Genomic DNA, 24,435 nt, shown 5'->3' with positions numbered 1-24,435 from the left:
GTTTTTTTGAGTTACTTGACCATTGGGGTAAAATTAATGGATTTTGCAAATAAATTGACTGTATGAGATTGAAATTGACACTGTTGATTACAGAAATAGAACAGTGTAGGTGTCTATAGCAGAGGTAGGGTTGGGTCAAAACCTAAATAGGAGGGGAGTCTGACGAATCTAGTCTTGAATGTGTGTGATTTCAAGGCTTTTCTCTTTTACCTCCACACACTACGTTGCTGTGTCCCCCTATGGCTATGGGTAACCCTATGGAATGTTTTTTTTTTCAATTAGAAAATTTAAATATTTTATGTTATTCCCAGGCCTCTCCTACTAATTTCTCTACCAGGAAAAAAAATAAAAAAAATTCAGCAATGGTTAGTTCAATAAAAGTGCCTAATATATTCGATGAGATCTAAATTGCTTTTTAACAACTTACGGTTTCAAACATTCAATACAATTTAAATACTTGGGGGCCTAGAACACAGCTAAAGGGATCTAATTAAAAAAATAGTGAGATAATTTGGCTAAAACGCTGAATCAAATTTAATGCCAATAAAGGAGATGTATATGCCTAGTTCGGTGTAAGTTGATCCTAACCGTAGCCAAATTTCCAATTGAAACTCAAGTCAAAGCGTATGACACAAATGCATTTCGAGAATTCTTCAAATCAAAGAGTACATTTTAATAGAGAAGTCCTTAAACCGGACCAAACATAATTCGGCTTACATATCAATTATCACATAACAAGAAACAAAATATAACACCACTCAAGATCGCATAACACTGACTGCATCATGCTTATCATCACCTAGCGGAAATGACATGTTTATTGAAGAAAGAAATAAAACAGAGGATATATTTTTTTGATTGATTAATTCTTGTTGGCGATGAAGAGTCCCCATTTCTGTTCATCCGATGCACACCTCTCCAGCTTTGCCTTCCATCCTCCAACAATGTCATCGTAATCCTCCTGCGTTTTTGTGAGATGCATCAAAATTTGTATAAGAGAGACGGCTTAAGATATTGTGACATCATAAAAGTTTTCATTTTCAGATACTGAAAGAAGAAAGATACTTACTTTGGAGAAGTCGGAGATGAATTCTTCCTTTTCTTTCTCCACACTCTCTAGTTCACGTCTCAGGACTTGCGTAAACTGTAGATACATAACACCAAAAGAAACATACTCTGTTATAGCTACAGTCCTTGGGTTTTAAACAAGGTATGTATGTATGTTAGTTTCATTCACCTGATCAGTCCGGTCCTCTGCGATCACGTCTTTGAAGCCAGCATCTTTTAGCATCTACATTGAAGATTTAATGTCAAAAGGCATATAGACAAAGGGCCTTGAGGACAGCAAAAACATATATCATTGAGACACAAGACAAACCTGCCCATAAGCTTGAACGTCATGGAGATCATATCCTCTCTGTTTGATGTACTCAGAAAACTCAACAGATGGAGTTTTTGGGCTTCTACAGTAGTCACTGATGAGAACTTTACCTCCCGGCTTAAGCCACTTGAAGAAAGTCCTGAACAAAGCTGGTTTGTCCTGAAATAAGAGAGAGAATGAGTAAGAATTTGTAATGACATAACTTCGAACAGAGAACAATGAGCAAAAGTTGAGTACTTGGATGTGCAGAATGGTGTCTCGGCTGTAAATGACATCAAACGAATTATCTGGGTAGTGTTTTGTGGTGCAATCCGCTACCTCAAACTCAACTGAGCAGTTGAGTCCAATAGCACGCTCCAATGCGAAAGATATCATGTTGACAGACAGGTCGATACCAACAACATGGACATCAAACTTCTCAGCCATATAGAAGTCACCTCCACCAATGCCACACCCAACATCTAGCACTTTCTGTCCTGGTTTCAAATTCATTTTCTCTACAAATTCTTTGGTTGTCTCTGATCCACGAAACATGACACAAACACACTTAATATTTAATACACAGAACATCACGAACACACAACACAAGCAAAAACGAATTGGGATTTTACCAAGTCCGCCAGTGCTCACAAACCCTTGACCAAAGACACGCTCATAACGTAGGATTCCACTGGACTTGTACTGAACATTGTCCAAGAAACGCTGGAAGCCTCTGTCATTTTCTGAGCTGACTTTTTGCCAAATCCAACAAATCTGCATCCCACAAAACAAAGAATGTTATTCATGATTCAGATCTTAACGATAATAATAGGAAACTAGACAATCTCGATCAAAAGAGATTTGTTTGCCTGATTCTGATTCTTCTTGTTCTTCACATACGCTCCAATGCACTTGCATCCAATCATAGAGAGCTCAAATGAATTCCCAGCAGCATCGCGTGTCTGACATTCTTGAAAGATCTGCATATATTCACCATCAGTTTTAGTCAGTAAAATACAAATGCAACATAACTACTACGTGAATGTACTTAACGTTTTCCAATAATCTGCTTGAACAGATTTAGGGACAAAATACTACATATATGGTGAGGTGTGACCACTACATTACTTCAAAGTCCGATTAACCAAAACTAACAAACACCCAAAGCATAAGATAACATTTATGTCTCAGCCAATAAGAGGACATTCAAGTGGTTATGTATCCTTTACTATTCACCTCAACCCACTGAGACTTCCATAAATCTCAACATATTCTCAAGCATAGCCATTCTAATTTCTAACCACTAAACAATTGAAATTGCAGTTCCGGAAATGTAACTATCAACTAGATAAAAGAGAAGTAGGAACCTTGGAATAGAAACGGGGTTCACGGTAGTGAGTCGGGTTGGATTTGCGCTTACTGTCCCCAGATTGGTGGAAGCAAGATTCACGAAAGAAGATGTATCCACCAACCTTGATCCAACCAAGCATCCTTTCAGCCAAAAGCTCCACCTGAATCCAAACCAAACAGTTGCTTAAAAACTCAATTCCATTCCTCATCTTTTTATCTTGAATAAAAAAAAATAAGAGATCATCTTAATACCTCTTTGTCAGAAAGATACATGAGAAGCCAGTTGGAGAAAATCAAGTCAAGGGATCCATCAGTAATCTTAAGGTCAGGGGATGTAACATCAGCACACATAAACTTGACGTTCTTGTAATGTCCATTGACAGTCTCATTCTACAAGAAAGAAAGAAAGAAATGTAGCATACATACAAGATTACAAACAAAGTGTCATGAAAGCAAAGAAACATTAAAACTAAGAAAGGTGAATTGATCAAAAAAGAAAACCTTCTCAATGACGCTATCAATGAAGTCAAGAGCAATGAGTTCACCAGCCTTTTGAGCCAATTCACCAGTGAACCTACCAATACCAGCTCCAAGTTCCAAGACAGATTTGCCTTCATATGAAGGGAGTAAAGAGAGAACCTCAGGACGTTCTTCCTTGTCGAGATCAGAAGCACGAGAGTCAAGCATCATAGCTTCAACAGTCAGATCAGCGGAATGCTCAATCCAGTAATTCTTCTGGATATCACGCTCTTCCTCTACGCTCACTCGAAATCACATCAAATCAAAATCCAAAATCAATTTCTCACATTCGCTTCTATTTTCCCTAAGATCTCCAAATTTCGATTAATTTTAAGCAAAATCAAACGATTACGATGAATAGGATCAGTGATCATACCGTACGTTGCAGCCATTTCGAAAATTTTGGGTTATAAAAAAAAGATATGTTTCGGAGAGAGTTTTCTTAATGGCCTTCGACGGCGAGTCTGGATCTAGAGAAGCTTCGAGATCTACGGTTGACGGATCGTCCTCTCTGCTGCATCAATTCTCTCACAAACGTCTGAGACGAAGGAAAAAAAAATGTAAAATTCAGATCTGAGCGAAAGAGTGTGAGAGAGTCTGAGTGTGTGGCTCTCATCAGGTGCGCGCCCTTTTTTATAGGGGGAGGGGGAACGATGCGGCGTCACCTTCGGAGCTCTCGTAGACTTACTTTTTTACTTACCTGACTGTAAAACTTTTTTACTAAACCGTCGAGTTATTTAAACCGGTTATTATAATAAGCGTATAATTTATTTAGTCATTCTGTCAATTCCTTAAGTTGTGGTTAGCCCTGAGATGGAACCGGATATCCGACCAAATTGAAGGTCTCCGCATCCGTATCCGTATCTGGCGGATTCGTAATTCTATTCTCCGGTTCCGATTCCGAAATACCGGATATCCGGTTGTCCGGATATCCATAAAATTTTAGGATATCCACGGATATCCAGATCCGGTATATCATGAATAACACCTGTTTGAGTATTATAAATATCACCTGTTTTAAAAAATGAAACGATTCTAGGGATACATTAAATTTATGTTTGATACACCAAATTACCAACAGTCAGCAAAAAGATAGCAAAAAAGTACAAAAGATTCAAGTGATGTATCTTGATGTCCCCATTCATCTTCGTGTTCTTCCATGAAATCTGAAAAAGAAAGAAAAATATGTGTTAGACATGAAATTCATACTAATTTCTAGAAAGACTATTTTGATTTCAAAATATAAAGACTCTAAGATCAATTACCTCATCCTCACACACCATTCAAGCCTTGGTCATGGCTGTAAATTTGAAGTCTTCACTTCTATAGAAATAATAACAATCATTAGCACTTGAAAAGCTATAAAAATTCATAAAACTAGAAGATATATAACAGAAAAAACATTACCAGATTCAATAAACTCAAGCTCAGCAACCATTTCTTCTACTTTTAAATCTTCATCATTGTCATGGTACCAATCTTGGGTACAAATAAGAGCTTCCACAACTCTTGGTGTGAGTGAACTACGAAAACGATCTAGTACTCGACTACCTGCACTAAATGCAGATTCTGATGCAACAGTTGACACAGGTGTAGCCAACATATCCCTTGCCATCAGTTAGCCCTGAGACCTATTATCCGGGATCCAGTCTCCGATCCGGGATCCGCCCATATCTGCTCCGGAAAACCGGATATCCGGTACAGGCGGATCCGGATTCGGATAGTTGATTTACAAATCCGGGCGGATCCGGAGTCGGAGCCGGATAGTGATAATAACTAGAACCGGATATCCGGATATCCGGGTATATATATATATATATATATTATACATATTTTAATTGGGCTTTGTTTGTTTTAATTGGACATATTTTAATTAGGCAAACATATTTTAAAGTCCAGCAATTTATTAGAGCCCATAAGCCCAACAATTTTCACTTCATCGTGAATGGCAAAGAAACACAATTATCCCGACATTGTTATTAGGTTACGCCGCTTTCTCAAAGAAGAAAAACAAGGTCCGCCATTGTTATTGTCTGGTTGCTTGTGGTTGCGATTGTGAGAAAGAGAATAAAGAGGGATCGAAACTCAAGGCTTGATTCTTCTACTACATATCCTTCTTTGGAGCTTCTTTGAAAGGTAAACAAACTCTCACACCATTCAAATCAAGTATCTTCCTGAATAGTAATGAATGTGTAATATGATTTTTTTTTTTTTTTTTTGTGCTTGACCTTGTTAAACTGAATGTGTGTTATGTTTTGGTGGTGCTAAGATATAGAATATAAGTAACTCTTGATTTGTCTTCGATTTGGGAGAGAATTGTTGTGTGATTGATTATATTGAACTTCATTTCACTCTTTAGTTGCGTTTCACCTGAAGTATATATTAAATAAGGTTTTATTTTTCTATATAGATGGAAGCAGAAACTACAAAATCTACAGCCAGTTGTGGCAATGCTGATGAGAGTGCTGAACCTGAGATGCATGAGAACACTCAAGATACAAATTTTTCTGCAGCTTCTGGGTCTGACGTATCAAAGAAAAAGTCGATAGTTTGGTTGCATTTTGTGGAGTCTGAAGTTCCTGGTAAGGCTAAGTGTATGCATTGTTCTGGATTGATCAGTTGTAGAACTAAGGATGGTGTCACAACTAGTGCAATGGGAGGTCACTTAAGAACTTGCAAAATGATACCTCGGGAAGAAGTTAATGGTGAAAGGGGTGGAAAAATAATGAAACAGTCAACTTTGTTTAATCAGAATCAAGGAGATGGTAGAGCTGGGAGTAAAGTGTCATCTTTGTTAGCATTTAGTCAGTCGGCTAGTCGCAAAGCATTGGTGGAAATGATTATCATGGATGAGTTGCCTTTCCGATTTGTTGAGCATAAGGGATTTATACGGTTCATGCAGATATCTCAACCTCTTTTTGTAATGCCTTGTCGCAAAACTGTGACTAGAGATGCATTGGAGATTTTTGAAGATGAAAGGAGCAAACTTAGAAAGTTTTTTAGGAACTATAAAGGCAGTGTCTCTTTGACTACCGACTGCTGGACATCTATACAGAATATGAGCTACATGTGTCTAACTGCTCACTATATAGATGATGCTTGGAGGCTACACAAGAGAGTCATCAATTTCTGCATTGTTGATAATCATACTGGTGAAACAATAGGTAAAATGATTGAAAAGTGCTTGGTTTTTTGGGGAATTACTAAAGTGTTCACCATTACGGTTGACAATGCAAGTTCTAATGATCTTGCATTAAAGTACTTGAAAAAGAAGTTGACTTCAGGGGAACAACGGTCTTGAATGGAGAATTTCTTCACATGAGATGTGGCGCTCATATTCTGGGGTTAATTGTGAGAGATGGTCTTGTAGAGGTACATGGTGCAATCTTAAGGATCCGAGCAGCTGTTAGGTATGTTAGATCTTCACCTAGTAGGCTGAAAAGGTTTAAAGAATGTTTAGAGCATCAAAAAGTTGAGACAAAGGCTGGTCTTTGCTTAGATGTTGAGACAAAGGATCTAAAAATAAAACCAGCCTTTGTCTCAACATCTAAGCAAAGACCATCCTTTGTCTCAACATCTAAGCAAAGACCAGCCTTTGTCTCAACTTTTTGATGCTCTAAACATTCTTTAAACCTTTTCAGCCTACTAGGTGAAGATCTAACATACCTAACAGCTGCTCGGATCCTTAAGATTGCACCATGTACCTCTACAAGACCATCTCTCACAATTAACCCCAGAATATGAGCGCCACATCTCATGTGAAGAAATTCTCCATTCAAGACCGTTGTTCCCCTGAAGTCAACTTCTTTTTCAAGTACTTTAATGCAAGATCATTAGAACTTGCATTGTCAACCGTAATGGTGAACACTTTAGTAATTCCCCAAAAAACCAAGCACTTTTCAATCATTTTACCTATTGTTTCACCAGTATGATTATCAACAATGCAGAAATTGATGACTCTCTTGTGTAGCCTCCAAACATCATCTATATAGTGAGCAGTTAGACACATGTAGCTCATATTCTGTATAGATGTCCAGCAGTCGGTAGTCAAAGAGACACTGCCTTTATAGTTCCTAAAAAACTTTCTAAGTTTGCTCCTTTCATCTTCAAAAATCTCCAATGCATCTCTAGTCACAGTTTTGCGACAAGGCATTACAAAAAGAGGTTGAGATATCTGCATGAACCGTATAAATCCCTTATGCTCAACAAATCGGAAAGGCAACTCATCCATGATAATCATTTCCACCAATGCTTTGCGACTAGCCGACTGACTAAATGCTAACAAAGATGACACTTTACTCCCAGCTCTACCATCTCCTTGATTCTGATTAAACAAAGTTGACTGTTTCATTATTTTTCCACCCCTTTCCCCATCAACTTCTTCCCGAGGTATCATTTTGCAAGTTCTTAAGTGACCTCCCATTGCACTAGTTGTGACACCATCCTTAGTTCTACAACTGATCAATCCAGAACAATGCATACACTTAGCCTTACCAGGAACTTCAGACTCCACAAAATGCAACCAAACTATCGACTTTTTCTTTGATACGTCAGACCCAGAAGCTGCAGAAAAATTTGTATCTTGAGTGTTCTCATGCATCTCAGGTTCAGCACTCTCATCAGCATTGCCACAACTGGCTGTAGATTTTGTAGTTTCTGCTTCCATCTATACAGAAAAATAAAACATTATTTAATATATACTTCAGGTGAAACGCAACTAAAGAGTGAAATGAAGTTCAATATAATCAATCACACAACAATTCTCTCCCAAATCGAAGACAAATCAAGAGTTACTTATATTCTATATCTTAGCACCACCAAAACATAACACACATTCAGTTTAACAAGGTCAAGCACAACAAAAAAAAAATCATATTACACATTCATTACTATTCAGGAAGATACTTGATTTGAATGGTGTGAGAGTTTGTTTACCTTTCAAAGAAGCTCCAAAGAAGGATGTGTATAGGCCTGGGCATTTGGGTGTTCGGATCGGGGTCAGGTTCGGGTAATTCGGGTTCAGGTTTTTCGGGTTTACGAATATAGGATCCGAACAGGTGTTCATATAATTTCGGGTCAGGGTCAGGTTCGGTTCCTCTCGGGTTCGGGTTATTTGGATAATGACTTTAAAAAACCTGTAATGTATCCAAAATATATTCGGTTATGGATAGTACCTACTCAAACATATCCAAAGTACCCACAAAACCTGAAATGTACCCAAAAAACCCGAATAACTCGAAAAACAAATGAAACTGCATAACATGAAATCTTAAACAAATGAAACTGAGCATATTATGTCTCGCAAAACAATTCAAACACATACCATGTCTCGCAAAATAAGCATCCCAACAAAGAAAAGCATGTCTTAAAATCTTAAACATCCCAACAAAGCAAACGAAACTTAAACATCCCAACAAAGAAAAACATGTCTCGCAAAAACATGTCTAGCTGCTATGAACGGAGAACCCAAAGATAAGACTAACAGCGGAATTAGGTTTTGGAGATCCAATTTGAGAGTTTTGGTTTATAAAAGCCAAAGATTCTTGAAATCGGACAAAAATTGGCAACTTCGACATGTTTATGCAAAGTAAAGAAGATTCACAAGGATTCAAGGAGAAGAGATTAAGGCAAACGGAAATATGGCAATATATGTGATATCATGTATGAATAAATGTGTTCTTGGGTTCAAACAGATATCGTCGGTTCCTCGAGTTCGGTTCGGGTAATACCCGATACCCGTGGGTATTTGGAAACAAAAACCGAGTGGTTATTTATACAGAAGCGGGTCGGGGTCGGGTCGGGTTTTTGCAGGTCAGGGTCGGGTCGGTTCCTCGGGTTCGGTTTATTTGCCCAGGCCTAGATGTGTAGTAGAAGAATCAAGTCTTGAGTTTCGATCCCTCTCTATTCTCTTTCTCACAATCGCAACCACAAGCAACCAGACAATAACAATGGCGGACCTTGTTTTTCTTCTTTGAGAAAGCGGCATAACCTAATAACAATGTCGGGATAATTGTGTTTCTTTGCCATTCACGATGAAGTGAAAATTGTTGGGTTTATGGGCTCTAATAAATTGCTGGACTTTAAAATATGTTTGCCTAATTAAAATATATCCAATTAAAACAAACAAAGCCCAATTAAAATATGTATAATATATATATACCCGGATATCCGGATATCCGGTTCTAGTTATTATCACTATCCGGCTCCGATTCCGGATCAGCCCGGATTTGTAAATCAACTATCCCAATCCGGATCCGCCTGTACCGGATATCCGATTTTCCGGAACAGATATGGGCGGATCCCGGATCGGAGACCGGATCCCGGATAATAGGTCTCAGAGCTAGTTGTGGTTAATATTTGTTTGACTATATAGTTTTCATACACTTCAAAATACAATAGGTTGAGTAATTTTTGGGGAGTTGGTGGAAGGGAATCTCTAGATCGTTCATTGGGAACCGAGATTTTTGGGGTCCCTTGGGATCTATCAAACTACTTAAATACATTTATTATACTTATCATTTTAGTATACTATACAATCGAATCTTTGAAAATATCATATACTACTAGCTCACACTCACTCTTGTCACGGTCTTGACAATTTGTTGTTGGTTAGATCACTCATTACAGTGACACGTCGTAGTAAAGGACAGCTATAGCTCACGTGTTTTGTCGCCGTAAAGCGCCATTGTGCATCACTCATTCGTCTACATCTGGATTCTCTTCACCTACCCTTTCCCTTTTCATTTTTGGATTCTTTTCCTTTTTTTAATTTTTCTTTCTTTCTTTATAGACTTAATAGTTATGGTTAATAATTAGCCGTGTACCAAAATTACCTAAGCTTGTGTCTCAGTAACGTACACTTAAACCTCTTTTAATACAGGATCATTCATGATTGAGTTTGGGTCAAATTTAGTTGTTTCGAACTTTCGATTTACTATTAATACAAAAAATAATCGTTTGACAAAATAGATATATACGTATCGATGCGATATGTATGTGTTTTTTTGTAACGATCTAATATTGAGTATAATTTGTTAATCCATATTCCGTAACATATCATTGCATTTAGTATATAACATGATTTCCTCACAAATTTACCCTACATACAAGGGGTGTGTAATGAGACGATTACCGTTTAACTTTGACTTTTTCAAAACCTTTTGATCACGTTTGTTTTTAAATTTTTATCTATAAACACTACATGAGTTGTGTTTTATGAATACGAAAACACTACATGACTACATGACTACATGATGAGTTGTGTTTTGTTGAAAACGAAAACACTACATGAGTTGTGTGTTAAAACAATCAACCTTTCACAACTTTATGGAACAATAAACAAATGGATATATAAGATATTATATATATATATATGCATGTTAATTAAAGCCTTAAGGCATTGCTAACCCGAAATATACATCCACACAACCACGACTCGACTTGGACTCGGTCACCATTTGGGAATAATACTTTCCCCTCAACGTTCTTAATCCTTATATCCTCATGGATTAATACGCGTTTCTAATTCTCTATCCTTTAAGATCCAATTACTTATTTCACCCCCACTTTAATTATGTTCTTGTTTTGATTTTGTGGTTTTAATAAAAAACCTCAACATAGCGGTAAAAAAACGACTCATAGACCCTTGGAGCCAGGGAGGTCAATCCACTGAAGCTGAGCCTCGACCTCTCCGCATTCCACGTGTCGCAATCTGAGAACGAGATCTTGGACGAGCTTACCGTCAACCCAAGTGACTTGAGACTGCTCAGCTAGACAGTTGTGACGACTGGGCTGAACCGTGGTAACAATGGTTCCACTAGGAAGTCCATCGAGTTGCATCCTCAAAGCCTGAATATACGGCTTTATCTCGAACTCAGCATCACCCATCTTGTCGTCTTTGCTAAACATGTCGTGATCGTACACCGTCTACATATAACATATTGTATACTAGTTTTTATCAATATAAAACAAACATCATACGTTAAAAAAAACTAATGTATGGTTTAGAATGTACGTAAGAAATACCAAGAGGACGTTAAGATTGGAGTCTGTAACGGAGAGAGTCAGATCTTCATTCCATTCTGGATTTACATCTTTGTTGATAACACGAGTCTTTACTTTCTGCAAAACAACAAAAAAGTTAGAAAGTTTAAGAATGTTTTCGATGTATGAATGTGAGCTTGGTTACAATATATTGAGAAGTTGTAATATTGATGATTGGATTAACCTGTTTGCCCATTTTGACGACGACATAAGGATCGCTGCTGCTGATATCACGGACAGCTAGGTTGACGCCACGTTTGATGCGGATTCTAAGAAGTCCCAAGAGATCGTCCATTAGTGAGCTTCTCCTCGGACACGCCATTGTCATTTCCTTTTACTATTTCTCCCGATGATCTTCTTTCTTTCTCACTTTTCAAACGATCTGTTTTTTTTTTCTTAATATTTTTTTTATTTAACGCTGCAACAACCTAATAGGCAAACGACACATACATTTAGACTTTAGTTTAGTTCTCAGGGAAAAAGCACAAACGAGATAAAGGGTTTTCAAAATCTGTCTGAAACTTTATGTATTAAAACTAAACAAATCAACTCACCCGTGAATGATGATTCAAATGTGTCTCTTCAGTTTCTTCGTCGAGTTTTGTTTCGTTTAAATTTTCATCGCTAAAGATTAGGGCAAGTCTCTTTGCTAAAGATAACGTACGAGAAAAGGAATTGATAAAGAGGAGCTTATTTGAGGTTGACTAGAAGTCGACCGGGAATTCCGGTATCTAGTGTTTAGGATTAACACTAATTTTTTGATACCCAATTTTGGAGAACGTTAAAATAAACAGTATAGAAAATATAATTTCCATTTCCGGCGAAGACTTGCAAAAGGTACTTGCAAAAGGTATCTACTAGATAAGAATGCCTAAATAATATCAGGCGCAAAAGAGAAGCGTAACAAAATTGGCCTATACTCTTGGGAGAAATTCTAAGGAGCAACCGTTTTCTTTTCTCAATAATCGGTGAGCCACGGACAAAAGAAGCTCTCTCACGGGAATACTTTTCTCAGTCTCTCTGCTGATAGAGCCGCTCGTTTGTTGTTTGGTTCCAGCACAAGTGCGTATCTGAAATCTGCAGTTTTTAAAGAAAACAGACAAAAAGATAAATCTTTTGAGTGCTATTTTGCCAAATTCTACTAGGCTAAAGCCAATTTGACTCTGTTACCTTCTATGGCTCCCTTGTAATCGCTTAACATTTCTCTTGCGGTTCCTCTTCGTAAATAGGCTTTGACGTTCTGAAAGAAAAATCCAAAAACCCATCTTTGTGTTAGAGTGTTCTTACAAACCAAAAGAGTGTTATATTACAAGAGAAACCTGCTTCTGTGTGTTTAAAGGAAGTTACCTTCTTGTCGAGGGTGATTGCTTTGGTACAGTCTTCTTCGGCTTGAAGAAAGCTGTATGTAAATGATTTGTCAAGGCAATCTCGTCATATGGAAAGATAGCTCACTAAAAAAGGTTTTTAAGGATCTGAAAAACATTTACCCTCCAACTTCAAGATATGCAGCAGCTCTGTTACCATAATAGGTAGCAGTCTTGTCACTTAGCTTTATAGCTTCCGAGTATAGACCAATAGCTTTTTGCCATTGTTTCTCTTTGAATGCTTGGTTACCCTGGTTTACATTATCACGGGACACAGAACAGATTAGATTAAGGAGGATAAGATTATTGAGAAAATGAGACCTGCAATGGAAATTAATTGACCTTCTCTTTAGCAATCTCGGCTAACTCTTCTTGCCTGATAGTCTTTTTAGAAGATTTGGGATCAGCAACAATGCTCGAGTACTCTTGCAAAGATGCATACATTGTCCGCACCGTATCTAGTAAAAAGCGGTCACCACCGTGTCTTGCTATGAAAGAAACTGAAACAGGGCACTTTTCATGATGTCCGAGCGGCAGAGTCACCTGAATATCAGCATGATAAATTGTAAGACACATACACTGTGGACTGGGTTTGCTAATGCTGACAGGTCAGTGGGTGCTTTTGATATGTGTGAGGGCACAGAGGTCATACTGACATCATTTTTACTACCATGGCAGGTAAGAGAGAAAGAGAGAGGTTTAACCTGACAACATCCTGATATGCTAGCAATGCTAAGCAGACTTGAAGCTCGATTTTGATAGTCTTCAGAGGTTATCTCTTTGCTACCAAGTTTTGGAGGAACAGATGGCATTGTTGGAACAACCAGAATGCCATCATCCTTGACGCATAATGTTACAGTGTGGGGAACAAAAGAGAGATCAGTAAACACACATATAAACTAATTGGCTCAAGTTGTGGACATCAAATGGAAGAGCAGGAATACCTTGAGAAGTGAACCAATAGCCACTCGAATCTCGTTTCTGATTGCATTCAAGTTCTCAATTTCTTCACTGGTTAGTTCTGGGTTCTCACAAATTTGGGACGAAATCACAGGATCAATAGCTGGCTTCACTGTGTTGATCCAATCCCCATGATTTTGAAGAAACTCGTGCCTACAATACATGCCAAGATTGTTTTAGAGTTCAAAATCAAGATTCACTCATCCTCTGTTGGTGAATAAACAATCGGCAAACCTTTGAAGAAGCTGCATCACATTCGCTAGTAGTCTTGATGTTGGGACCTTATCAACGGCTTTTGTCCTAGCAAACTCTTTCAAGCTAGGAACTTTAGTTTCAATATAGTTCTCGAAGTTCTGATGCTTCAGCAATTGTCCTAAATATGAAACAAAGGATAATGCTGTTATAATCGGAATATGCAACAGAGACGGGGTATCATCAGGAAGAGCAAAGGACATACTTCCAAAAAGCTTTTCAGCTGATTTGATCACCACCTGGGTAATCCGGTCCACGGGGATCTTTAACAGCTGAAAACAGTCATCGGCTAGTATGATTTGCCTTGGATTCCGTTGTGTGGCAAATGGAAGTTGCAAGAGTACATGGCCAACACGATGTAGAGTGATTGGATCGCGGGCAAACCATCCTGAAGCCAATATCTATTGATAAGAATCGACATAATGCTCATATAATGCAAAGTATAAAATAGTCATATGAACGAAGCCATCTTGCGTTATGAGTATATAGCAATCAAAACCTAGCCTATATAAGATCCAAATCATTCCACCACAAAAGGTATTATTCAAAGATTTATATATCCATACCAACAGAGTCAAGACTTGAAGATACTGGTATGATTCCTGTATTTGAAATAGCCCCATGAGAAGATTTGAATCCAAGAACGCCACAGTATCCTGCAGGCACTCTTACCCCGCCAGCTGTGTCGATGCCTGCAATGGTACAAGTAATCAAAACTATATTCTTAAGTAATTAAACCAGAACCAACCATTAAACGATTAAGATTTCAGAGAATTATATAAGAGGCCAAATAAGTTCACGAGCTCTTAGATAGCCCTAGACAGAAAAGTAGGGGTGTCATTCTCTCTTTAGGGATTTACTCTACTGTAACTCGAAGTTTACAGGAGAGCATGTTTTGGTTCAGTGATTCTTACACCCCCAACAAAGGCTTCGGTACTATCACGTTTATGATGACAGCAGTATGCATGCAAAAGTGACCTTACATCGACATCATGCTTGAAACTGCAATATGGTGGCGGTTTAGATGAAAAAATGTAATCTAAATACCAAACATGTTAAGAGTAGTTTCAGAATTTTCCTAAGGAAGATAACCACCATCAACCATGTTTTGAAAGTAATTGGCAATGTTTTGTTACTAAATGAACTAGTTATATCATACCAAATTTTCCTGACAAGGAAAAAAGTATCTAATGAACTCTCACCTAACGCAAAATCCACAGCTTTAGTAGCTACAGCAACAGCAGCGCCACTGCAAGCGCCACCAGGAACACGAGAAGGAGCTGCAGGATTTGTAGGTGAATCGTAATGCTTGTTTTCTCCACTGATACTGAAGAAAACAAAAAACCGCAATACAAAGGAGTCAAAATACTTGAACCCTGATAAAACAGAAATCTCAACACTGGAATCACAAACGACAGGGCATTAACCAAAACATATGTGATCGAAACAGAGACAAACCTAAACGCAAGTTCATCAACTACAGTTTTACCAACACAGGTGGCTCCACCTTCAACGAGAGTTGAAACCACAGGACAAGTTGAAGAAGCAGCTTCATGCGTCCTAACCCAGTCTGGATGACCGAAGCCAGTCACGTAGCCTGAAATATCGAATCTGGAAAACAAATGAAAAGGAGAGAAAGAGTGAAATTTCCCGCTTTTAACAACAAAAATGTCAAAAGTTCATAGAAGAGTATGAAATTATACACATATAGTAGATAAATAAGTCCTACTCAAGACTGTTTTAAGTAGACTAGACTAAACATGATTCTCATCCAAAACTAGGGTGATAGAACCTTAAAACATACAAACACAATCTCCAAAGATCCAACAGTAAAGTCTACCAACAAGCAAAAGTTGCTCAAAATCAATCAGCCATATACTCTCTAAAGCTCAAGAACAGAATTATAATGCGCCGGAGAAGAGTAAGAACGGAGTCAACGCAGATTCCAATATTTGTCAAACAAAAATTTTGACTACCCTAACCGAAACTTGTCAATCTAAAATCCCCAATTCAAAAATATATATATGGAGAGCAGGGCCGGAGAGAAGAAAGGGGGAAACAAAGGAGAGACTCACAAGTCGGAAACGGCGAAAGTGAGGCCGGTGAGAGGATGAGGAGCTTTGGGAGGAGGAGGTGGAGGAGGAGGGAGAAGCAAGAGTTTATCGAGAAAGGCGCCGAAATCTTCACGGACAGTCTTCTTGAGCTTCTTGGAAATCATAAGAATCCCAGCGAGTCCTAAACCAAGAAGAACCCATAGATTCGCAGCCTGAGACGCCATCGATGACGTTTCTTGTGCTCACTGCTTCTGCTGCTGCTTTTAAGATAAGAGAGAAAGAGACCCTAAAATGTGAATAAAAAAGAGTTTTTGTTTTGTGTGCGTTGCGTTGCTTGAGGTTTATTCTCTTTTTTTTTTTTACTACCATGGTTTTTATTTGACGTCGTTTTATAATGATTAATTCAATAATAAAATATAATAGACAAACATATAATATAACATACCAAACATTTTTCCTATAATTTCACTCAAAGTTTTTTAAAAAGTTAAGCATATCAAAATAAAAGCTCTGATCAAGTGAAAAATAGTTATAGATGATGTGTTCCAACTTCAAATTATAAGATTTCGCCCCCTAATTATACTAAACTATGATTTGTTTTTCTTTCAATTCTTTAGTTTTTTTTGTCTTGTGCACATCAATTTTTTTTAGCTATTCCATCATTTAAATTCCCAAAATTCAAAAATATTTTGTCATTTCAAAATTTTGCAGTCAATATATATTTTATTTATGTATCAAACACACCAAAAACGATAACCAATATACCATACGAAAATAATAGGATTTAACTCATATTGAAGTATCATATTAATAATATTTTATTTTTTGAGAATTTATTAAAAATGCTCCTTTTGATATACCCCTTTTCAAAAATACCCTTTTTTCTGGCCATTTTTATTTATGCTCTCTTTTAATTTTTAATGACCATTTTACCTTTAGATGAAAATTATTTTATTCAATAAAAAGAAAAACAAAATTTTCCTGCCAAAAAATTTCTGACATATTTTCCTGCCAAAAATTTTCCAAAAAAGTTTTCCCGCCAAAAATTATTTTGTCAAAAAACTTTTGATAAAAAATTTCGAAAAAAAAAATTTTTCCGCCAAAATTTTTCCCGCCAAAAAAAAATTACAAGGTTTTATAAGGTTTCTACCTTATAAAAGCCTTATAAACACCTTGTAAAGGCTTTTACAAGATTTTTTAAAGAGTTTTAAAAGGTTTTTTAAACAACTTGTAAACGCTTTTACAAGATTTTTAAAAGGTTTTTAAAAGGTTTTCAAATGGTTTTTAAAAGGATTTTTAAAAGGTTTTTAAACACCTTCTAAACCCTTTTACAATGTTTTTAAAAACCTTGTAAAAGTTTTTATAAAATTTTTAAAAGGTTTTTAAACACCTTTTAAATGCTTTTAAAAAGTTTTTAAAAGCGTTTACAAGGTGTTTAAAAACCTTTTAAAGCATTTACAAGCTTTTTAAAAGCATTTACAAGGTTTTTAAAAGCGTTTACAATGTGTTTAAAAACCTTTTAAAAACCTTGTAAACGCTTTTAAAAGTTTTTTAAAAGCATTTACAAGGTTTTTAAAAGGTATAAATTTCAATATTTTTGGCGGGAAATTTTTTCTTTTGGCGGGAAAAATTTTCGATTTTGGCGGGAAAAAAAATTTTGGCGGGAAATTTTTTTGGCGGAAAAATATTTTCGATTTTGATGACTGTACATTCTTGCTGTCACTCAAAAAGGGTAATTTGGTCAATTTTATATTTAAAGAGGGGTAGTTTTAAAAATGGTCAACATGAAGGGGGTATTTTTAAAAAGAGATATGGAAAAAGGGGCATTTTTGAGAATGCCCCTTATTTTTTTAGTATTATCAATTCAATACTGTCATATAATATAACTCGTCCTGCAATATAACATGTTTGTATTGTTTTAAAAATTTAATATGTTTATATATTCATAATTTTAAATTTTTTATTAAGTTAAGATATATCAATTAGAATATTTTAAACTTCTTCAAAGTTTAAAATTTACTATATACGCCTAAATTAAACAGTTCTACTAAAAATCCGAATTAAACTCGCGATATACCCTGGAACTATATTTGTTTAACACAATCTTAATTAAGTTTGACATACATTGGTGTTGTTAAAAATATTTAAATAAAAATTTAACATGTATTGAATTATCAGACTAATGATATATTTTTATTATTATTGATTCAAAATTGTCTCGTCATATATATATATATATATATATATATATATATATGTATAACTCTTCATGCAATATAACTCGTCTGTGTTATTTAAAATTCTTAATATTTTTAAAAATTCATATTTTTAAACTTATAAATATATGGTAAATTTACTATATATGTATGTTAAACACACACTTTTTTATATTAATAGAGTAATATATGTCCGTTTAAAAATATTCAAATAATATTATATACAGAAAATATACACTTTTATTAATTTTAGGTATTATATGATGATTCACAACAAATAAAAACTAAATTCAAACAAAGATGATAGGAGAATAAAAACAAATCTGGAATAAATCTTTTGAATATTCTATATTAACTGTAAAATATTATTATCTCACCAATCTCTACCAAATTAATACAACACAATACTATTTTTAAGTATTTCACATAAAGAATGCAAGTAATATTCTCAAACTATTATTGTATCATAATTTTAAAAATAAAAAAATACATTAAATTATGGATCTCTTCTTTGGTACGATAATACTTTTCCACACAATCTATACTAATAAAATAATCAAGCAAACGTTATCGACCTCGACTGGGGAGACAAAGAAGGCGACGGTCTAAACTGGGTTTTACGACGATGGGTGGTTCGCGACCAGTTGACATATCAGGAAACAACATTAGCACACTGTCTATCCAAAATCATAAATTAATTTGCAGAGAAGGTGATAATTCAATCCTACAATAAATCTACATGTGAATGATAAACTATTTTGATTTGGATGTTATTTGTTTATTTGGATGTTGTTTGGATAATTTTCCAATGAATTCATGACCTTTCATCTTGTTTGGCCTATGCATTTTCACCTTGATTGAGCATATAAAATTCTAATCAATTGTCATAGCCTTGTGATTAATCCAAGTTAAATTATATTACTAACCAAGTTAGATTATTATGACTTTGTTCTTTTGTGTTGCACTATAGTGTATTTTTTCAAACATGAACCACAACTTTACATGCATAAAAAAATTTGGCAATAGATATGAATTTTGTGCATAAATCTATAGTTAGGATCTTAATAAAATTGAATGCAAATATGAAAATGCGTCTGTAGTTGTTCTGAAAATGTGCATTGTGATTTTGATGCTATGAAAAAGGACATTGTTTTAGTATGCTTCCAAATTTTCATGTTAACATTAAGATATTCTTGTTGTTTCTTGACTTTTGGTTTGATACAAAATTCATGTTTAATGATTAATCTTAAATGGGTTGGAGATGATCTTTTCAAACTGCGAGATATATAAAAAGATCGTCTCAAACAAAACTTTCCCATATATAGCTTATTTGGAAGGCTCAGTCATCTTTTGTAGTTTGATTACTCATATGAGAGATAATCCCTTGTAGTAAATATGAAAGTTAAGATTTTTAGAGAACTTAATTTTACATGCAAAGCTTTTTGCCATAATCTCTACAACCTCAATTTTACACAAAAAGCTTTGCATGTGCCATCAGCGCTCAATGCTTTTTTCTTACTAATGCCATGAGCCATCTAATAAGCCTTCATTTCTCCTTAATCGTTCATTATTCCCCAAATAATTACTCTTGACGACAATTACATCCCATATTTCTACAAAACCATGATTCCGATTCTAGAAACTGAATTACAAATATTGGAAATTCTAAATACAACAAAAACTTTGAACATTCCCTCAAATTCATTGATGGGTCAGCCGCGAGACAAATGAAAGAGCTCTCACCCCACAATTTACATAGGCAAAAATCACATCGACATTATTCATCATATATCCCCAACACGAGGAGGGCCATACAACATGTCATCAGCTTCCTTATACCAAAATTCATGAAACATTATAGGACTAGACATCTTCAAAATAATACTTGACTTCAAAAAGCAACGATTTCTATGATGAAAATACTCAACGTAACAATCATATGCTACACTAAAAAAATGACGAAACATAACTTAAGAGGTGCTCTTTCAAATTGTGAGTTATAAGATCGTCTCCTATTGTCTCAAGCAAAACCTTCCCATAGCTTATTTCGAAGACTCAATCAACTTTTGTAGTTTGGAAACTCATATGAGAGATACTACCCTCGTATTAAATATGAAAGTTTGAGAAATATTTGCCACTGCCATCATCATCTCTAAATGGTTCTACAACCTCAATTTTACACAAAAACCTTTGCATGTGCCATCAGCTCAATACTTTTTTCTTACTTCATTTCTCCTTAATCAATCATTACTTCCCAAATAATTACTCTTGACTACATTATATTACATCCCATATTTCTACAAAACCATGATTCCGATTCTAAAAACTGAATTACAAACATTCAAAATTCTAAATACAACCAAAAAAATCAAAACAAAGACACGCATAACGCCGCCGTGTATTATCCTCCGCCACCGCTGCATATACCGGTTAAAGATACCGGAAATCTACAAAGCGCCGTTGCCACAGGCGTACCTTCTCCAGTAACCATCTCAGCTGAAGCCGGAGGAAGCACCCTCCCGTCGGCGAACAATGCCCGCTCTCCCATAACCGGCTGCTGATCTTGGTACCGCGCCACCGCACCCTCTAGCTCCGCCGCCTCCGCTGCGTTATAAACGGCTTCATCTCCAAACCTCCGTTCCACCTCTAGATACTCTCCGAGCGACGACCGCTTCGAATCTCCGGTACCACGTTGGATCATACCGGCGTCGTCATCGTCGTCTCGGCAAAAACGCCACCATTTACGGCGGCGATGACGCTCAGGCTCAGCGGAATTCGATGAAGGAGGACGCTTCCTCTGGTGGAGGCGTCTTGCATTGGAGCTGGAAGCTCGTGAGATTGCTACGGAAGGTGACACGTGGCGGTGAGAAGAAGCTCTGAATGGCATCGGCATGGTTGCAGTGAAACTAAACCCCATAAGCGTCCCAAGTGTGATGCTTCTGTCATGGAAGAAGGATCCTGTAGACTAAATCCTCACATCACCAATTAAAAAAGCAAAAACCAAAATCAAGACTTCATCATCTGGGCAGTTCTAAAAACTCAACCTTTGGAACTATAAACTAGTCTTCTAGTTAAAAGGTTGATACTTTAAAGTATAAAGCTTTATGGGGTGAATGAAGCTCAATCTATGATATGTGGAAGTAGTAGACTAATTGGAATCTTTAACAAGTTTTTAAGATTGTAGGAACTGACCTCAGTATCAAGATCGGAGGAAGAGACGGAGGATATCGTCGGAGAAGATGGGACATGATTGCGTGGATCTTGCATCTCCTCTGTAATCGCTGGTTGGAGATTGTGTATCGCTGAACTTTAAAACGACGTCGGATTGGGGGAGTTCGAAATGAGAGAAAGAGGAAAGTGTTTTTTGGTTTTGGTTGGGAGATGATAGATAGATAGATAGATATAGGTGAGGAAGAAGAAAGTGACAATTGATTTGCTTTTTGAAATGATTGTGCTTCTTTTGTCAAGCTTAAAGACCTCTTTGCCATCTGTTACACTATTTTTCTTTCGATGGCCTGAGCCTTTTGATAAATTTTTTCGAATAATAAAATTTGATTTAGTGGTTTCTTGTAATGGGGAATATCGGAATCTTTTTATGGGAACAGTTTTTGTTGTTAACCTTATGGTAAAAGCTGGTACATATGGTGGTTGAGACTTGAGAGCATATTGAAATTTGCGAAAAGAAAATTACAGTACAAAGTAAGCTTTTTATAGGTTGCATCGTTTTTTTCATAGGATACCTGAAAAAGGTTGAGCTAATATCTAAATTCACGCGAAGACCCTGTTTATGATAAAATGTATATTTCCCTTGCTTTTCTCGTCACAAATATATAATCCCCACTTATCAATCTTTTGTTTAATAACTTGCTAATGAAAAGAAAGTTTCATTTAAAATATATATATATTTAGTAAAATTGTTGACTATATCAAAATTCTATCTTTGTTTTTCTTTTTTTCTCTATAGTTTTGGATTTTAGTTGATAACTTTTTGGATCTTTTACCAAAAAAGTGGGTAACTTTTGGATTTTTATGTTTTTGTTTTCTTTCAGCTGAGAAATACCCTCTTTACTTGGGTAAAAGTACAAGAAAATACCCTTCACCTCAATTGTTTGTAAATTATACTACTAATCAAAAGAAATTTTTGTTGTTAAAATAAATAATTTATTTTTGGTGAAAGATTCAAAATTAAAAAATTTCCTATCAAAATTGTTGATAATTAATTATATCAAAACTCTATCTTTTTTATTTATTTATATAGTTTTGGATTTTTGGTGGATAACTTTTTTGTCTATATAGTTTTGGATGACGTCAACACTGATCAGTTACGAGATTACGGATTTGGTTTATAAACTCAAAACCAAACTGATCACTTCCCCTTTGTTGTGTTTCTCTCATCAAAACATTTGAGTCCATCGGATCACTTCGCTTCTAATCTTAAAACCCTAATTTATTTAATCCCTCGAGGCCTCCTCTAATGGCGGAACAGAGCAAGAACACTCCAGAGATCTTCGAGCTCAACAATGGCACCATGCAGGTCAAGATCTCAAACTACGGCGCCACCATCACCTCTCTGTCTGTTCCCGACAAGAACGGTTCCTTCTCTTCTCTTCTCTTCCTCCTTTCTCTGATCATGATCTCAATCTGTTATGCCTCCAAATCTCAATCCTCTGATTTATCGTGTTTGTTTTTTTCTTATTCAAAGGGAAATTAGCTGATGTTGTTCTCGGATTCGACTCAGTGGATCCGTATGTGGTAATCTATCTCGAATTCACATAATCATTTTGTTTGATCTCCATATAGATTCAACCGATCTTGGGTGTGTTTGATTCTCAATATTCAAACTCATAGTGAAGAGATAGATAGTGTTATTAGCAACAACAGATCTTATGAGTAGTGTCTGGATCATACTGTTAAGACATTTATATGGTCACGTATCTTGTGGTATAACGTGTGACGATAATTCAAAATAATATGAATTATGTAACAGTAGTAATGAACTTTTTTTTGTGTGTGGGGGTTTTAATCTATGAATCTGATATATATGATATGATTGTGTTAACAGAAAGGGCTTGCACCATTCTTTGGGTGCATAGTTGGTCGTGTGGCAAATCGGATCAAAGAGGGAAAATTTAGTCTTAATGGAGTCGACTACACTTTGGCCATCAACAAGCCTCCCAATAGTCTCCACGGTATATACATATATAACAACTTTTTCTTCTTCTCTGTATGCTTCTATAGCTTTCAATGAACTTAATATCGGGTTTAAAACTATATAGGTGGTAACAAGGGTTTCGATAAGAAGATATGGGAAGTTGCAGGGCACAAGAAAGACGGTGACAAACCTTTCATCACTTTCAAATATCACAGTGCTGATGGAGAAGAAGGTCCTGACCATATTCATTTAGTTTCTTTATGATATCTATGTGATTTGATCAGCTATATAATGTATACCGTCCTCTACACACAGGTTACCCCGGTGCAGTTTCTGTCACGGCTACATACACACTCACCTCAGCCACGACGATGAGACTTGACATGGAGGCTGTTGCGGAGAACAAAGACACTCCCATCAGCTTAGCTCAGCATACATACTGGAACTTGTCGGGTCACGACTCAGGAAACATTCTCGACCACAAGATTCAGATTCTGGGGTCTCACATCACACCGGTTGACGAATACACAGTTCCAACAGGGGAGATCTTGCCAGTAAAAGGAACTCCTTTCGATTTCACAAAGGAGAAACGGATAGGCGAGTCTATAGGAGAGGTTGGTATCGGATATGATCATAACTACGTGTTGGACTGTCCTGATGAAGAGAAGGAGGGGCTGAAACACGCAGCGAAGCTCAGTGATGGTGCTAGCTCAAGGGTACTGAACTTGTGGACCAATGTGCCTGGAATGCAGTTTTATACAGGGAACTATGTGAATGGAGTTGTTGGGAAAGGGAATGCGGTTTACGGGAAACATGCGGGTGTGTGCCTTGAGACGCAGGGTTTCCCGAACGCGATTAACCAGTCGAATTTCCCGTCTGTTGTGGTTAAAGCTGGTGAGAAGTACCAGCACACGATGCTGTTCGAGTTTTCAGCTTGAGCCTTGAGTGAAGAAGGGTTGGCTTTCTAGGGGATAGATGATTGATGTTGGGGGAAATAAAGTGCCGGTTGATTGGTTCATTGAATCGGTATTTTCAATAAAAAAAACCAAACTGAACCGGGTTTTTTGACGACATTATAAAAGTTGTTTTGTTTTTTTCACGAGTATAACTTAACAGTTGGTCGTCCATTTGTGAATGAATCTCCCATTGTTTTTACTTACACGAA

At 36.4% G+C, this 24,435-nt stretch overlaps 5 protein-coding genes and 1 long non-coding RNA gene across 9 annotated transcripts; 2 read left to right on the top strand and 4 right to left on the bottom strand.

The window, feature by feature from the left end:
- Positions 1-640: 640 nt before the first annotated feature.
- LOC104746158 (phosphoethanolamine N-methyltransferase 1) lies at positions 641-3,959 on the bottom strand. The gene is made up of 11 exons (XM_010467570.3): positions 3,606-3,959; positions 3,212-3,465; positions 2,963-3,100; positions 2,728-2,871; positions 2,230-2,340; positions 1,993-2,134; positions 1,619-1,899; positions 1,379-1,540; positions 1,238-1,291; positions 1,070-1,144; positions 641-961 (listed from the first exon to the last, which is right to left on the bottom strand). The coding sequence occupies exons 1-11, from the start codon at positions 3,619-3,621 to the stop codon at positions 863-865; spliced, it is 1,476 nt and encodes a 491-aa protein (XP_010465872.1). The 5' UTR covers positions 3,622-3,959; the 3' UTR covers positions 641-862.
- Positions 3,960-10,552: 6,593 nt separating this feature from the next.
- Positions 10,553-11,936, bottom strand: LOC104746157 (protein C2-DOMAIN ABA-RELATED 4-like). Its single transcript, XM_010467569.3, has 4 exons — positions 11,827-11,936; positions 11,457-11,700; positions 11,255-11,350; positions 10,553-11,155 (listed from the first exon to the last, which is right to left on the bottom strand). The coding sequence occupies exons 2-4, from the start codon at positions 11,598-11,600 to the stop codon at positions 10,865-10,867; spliced, it is 531 nt and encodes a 176-aa protein (XP_010465871.1). The 5' UTR covers positions 11,601-11,700; positions 11,827-11,936; the 3' UTR covers positions 10,553-10,864.
- Positions 11,937-12,068: 132 nt separating this feature from the next.
- Positions 12,069-16,266, bottom strand: LOC104746155 (outer envelope protein 64, chloroplastic). The gene is made up of 13 exons (XM_010467568.3): positions 15,924-16,266; positions 15,307-15,459; positions 15,051-15,175; positions 14,415-14,540; positions 14,054-14,236; positions 13,831-13,969; positions 13,581-13,749; positions 13,341-13,475; positions 12,979-13,179; positions 12,760-12,887; positions 12,620-12,671; positions 12,443-12,512; positions 12,069-12,349 (listed from the first exon to the last, which is right to left on the bottom strand). The coding sequence occupies exons 1-13, from the start codon at positions 16,124-16,126 to the stop codon at positions 12,267-12,269; spliced, it is 1,767 nt and encodes a 588-aa protein (XP_010465870.1). The 5' UTR covers positions 16,127-16,266; the 3' UTR covers positions 12,069-12,266.
- On the top strand, positions 12,092-15,004 carry LOC147926412 (uncharacterized). Of its 2 annotated transcripts, none has more exons than XR_015582274.1 (2): positions 12,092-13,244; positions 13,315-15,004. It is a non-coding gene; the product is annotated as an uncharacterized LOC147926412 (long non-coding RNA). The 2 variants fall into 2 exon arrangements; XR_015582273.1 differs by having other exon boundaries at positions 12,109-13,201.
- A 4,056-nt stretch (positions 16,267-20,322) lies between the features above and the next one.
- Positions 20,323-21,814, bottom strand: LOC104746154 (uncharacterized protein At3g17950-like). 3 transcript variants are annotated; one of them, XM_010467566.3, is made up of 2 exons: positions 21,311-21,814; positions 20,323-21,083 (listed from the first exon to the last, which is right to left on the bottom strand). In XM_010467566.3, the coding sequence occupies exons 1-2, from the start codon at positions 21,383-21,385 to the stop codon at positions 20,520-20,522; spliced, it is 639 nt and encodes a 212-aa protein (XP_010465868.1). In that variant the 5' UTR covers positions 21,386-21,814; the 3' UTR covers positions 20,323-20,519. The 3 variants fall into 3 exon arrangements, with proteins under 3 accessions (XP_010465868.1, XP_010465869.1, XP_019092657.1); XM_010467567.3 differs by having other exon boundaries at positions 20,323-21,076; positions 21,311-21,449; XM_019237112.1 differs by having other exon boundaries at positions 20,323-21,057; positions 21,311-21,366.
- Positions 21,815-22,326: 512 nt separating this feature from the next.
- Positions 22,327-24,429, top strand: LOC104746153 (uncharacterized). The gene is made up of 5 exons (XM_010467565.3): positions 22,327-22,710; positions 22,821-22,870; positions 23,181-23,307; positions 23,395-23,502; positions 23,586-24,429. Exons 1-5 carry the CDS (start codon positions 22,593-22,595, stop codon positions 24,206-24,208), a joined length of 1,026 nt encoding a protein of 341 aa, XP_010465867.1. The 5' UTR covers positions 22,327-22,592; the 3' UTR covers positions 24,209-24,429.
- The last annotated feature ends 6 nt before the right edge of the window (positions 24,430-24,435 follow it).

The sequence above is a fragment of the Camelina sativa genome, chromosome 15, assembly GCF_030686135.1.
Source record: "Camelina sativa cultivar CO46 ecotype springtype chromosome 15, ASM3068613v1".
In the NCBI taxonomy this organism is placed as follows: domain Eukaryota; kingdom Viridiplantae; phylum Streptophyta; class Magnoliopsida; order Brassicales; family Brassicaceae; genus Camelina; species Camelina sativa.
Note: the sequence above shows the minus strand (reverse complement) of the source record. Positions and strands in the feature narration are given on the sequence as shown.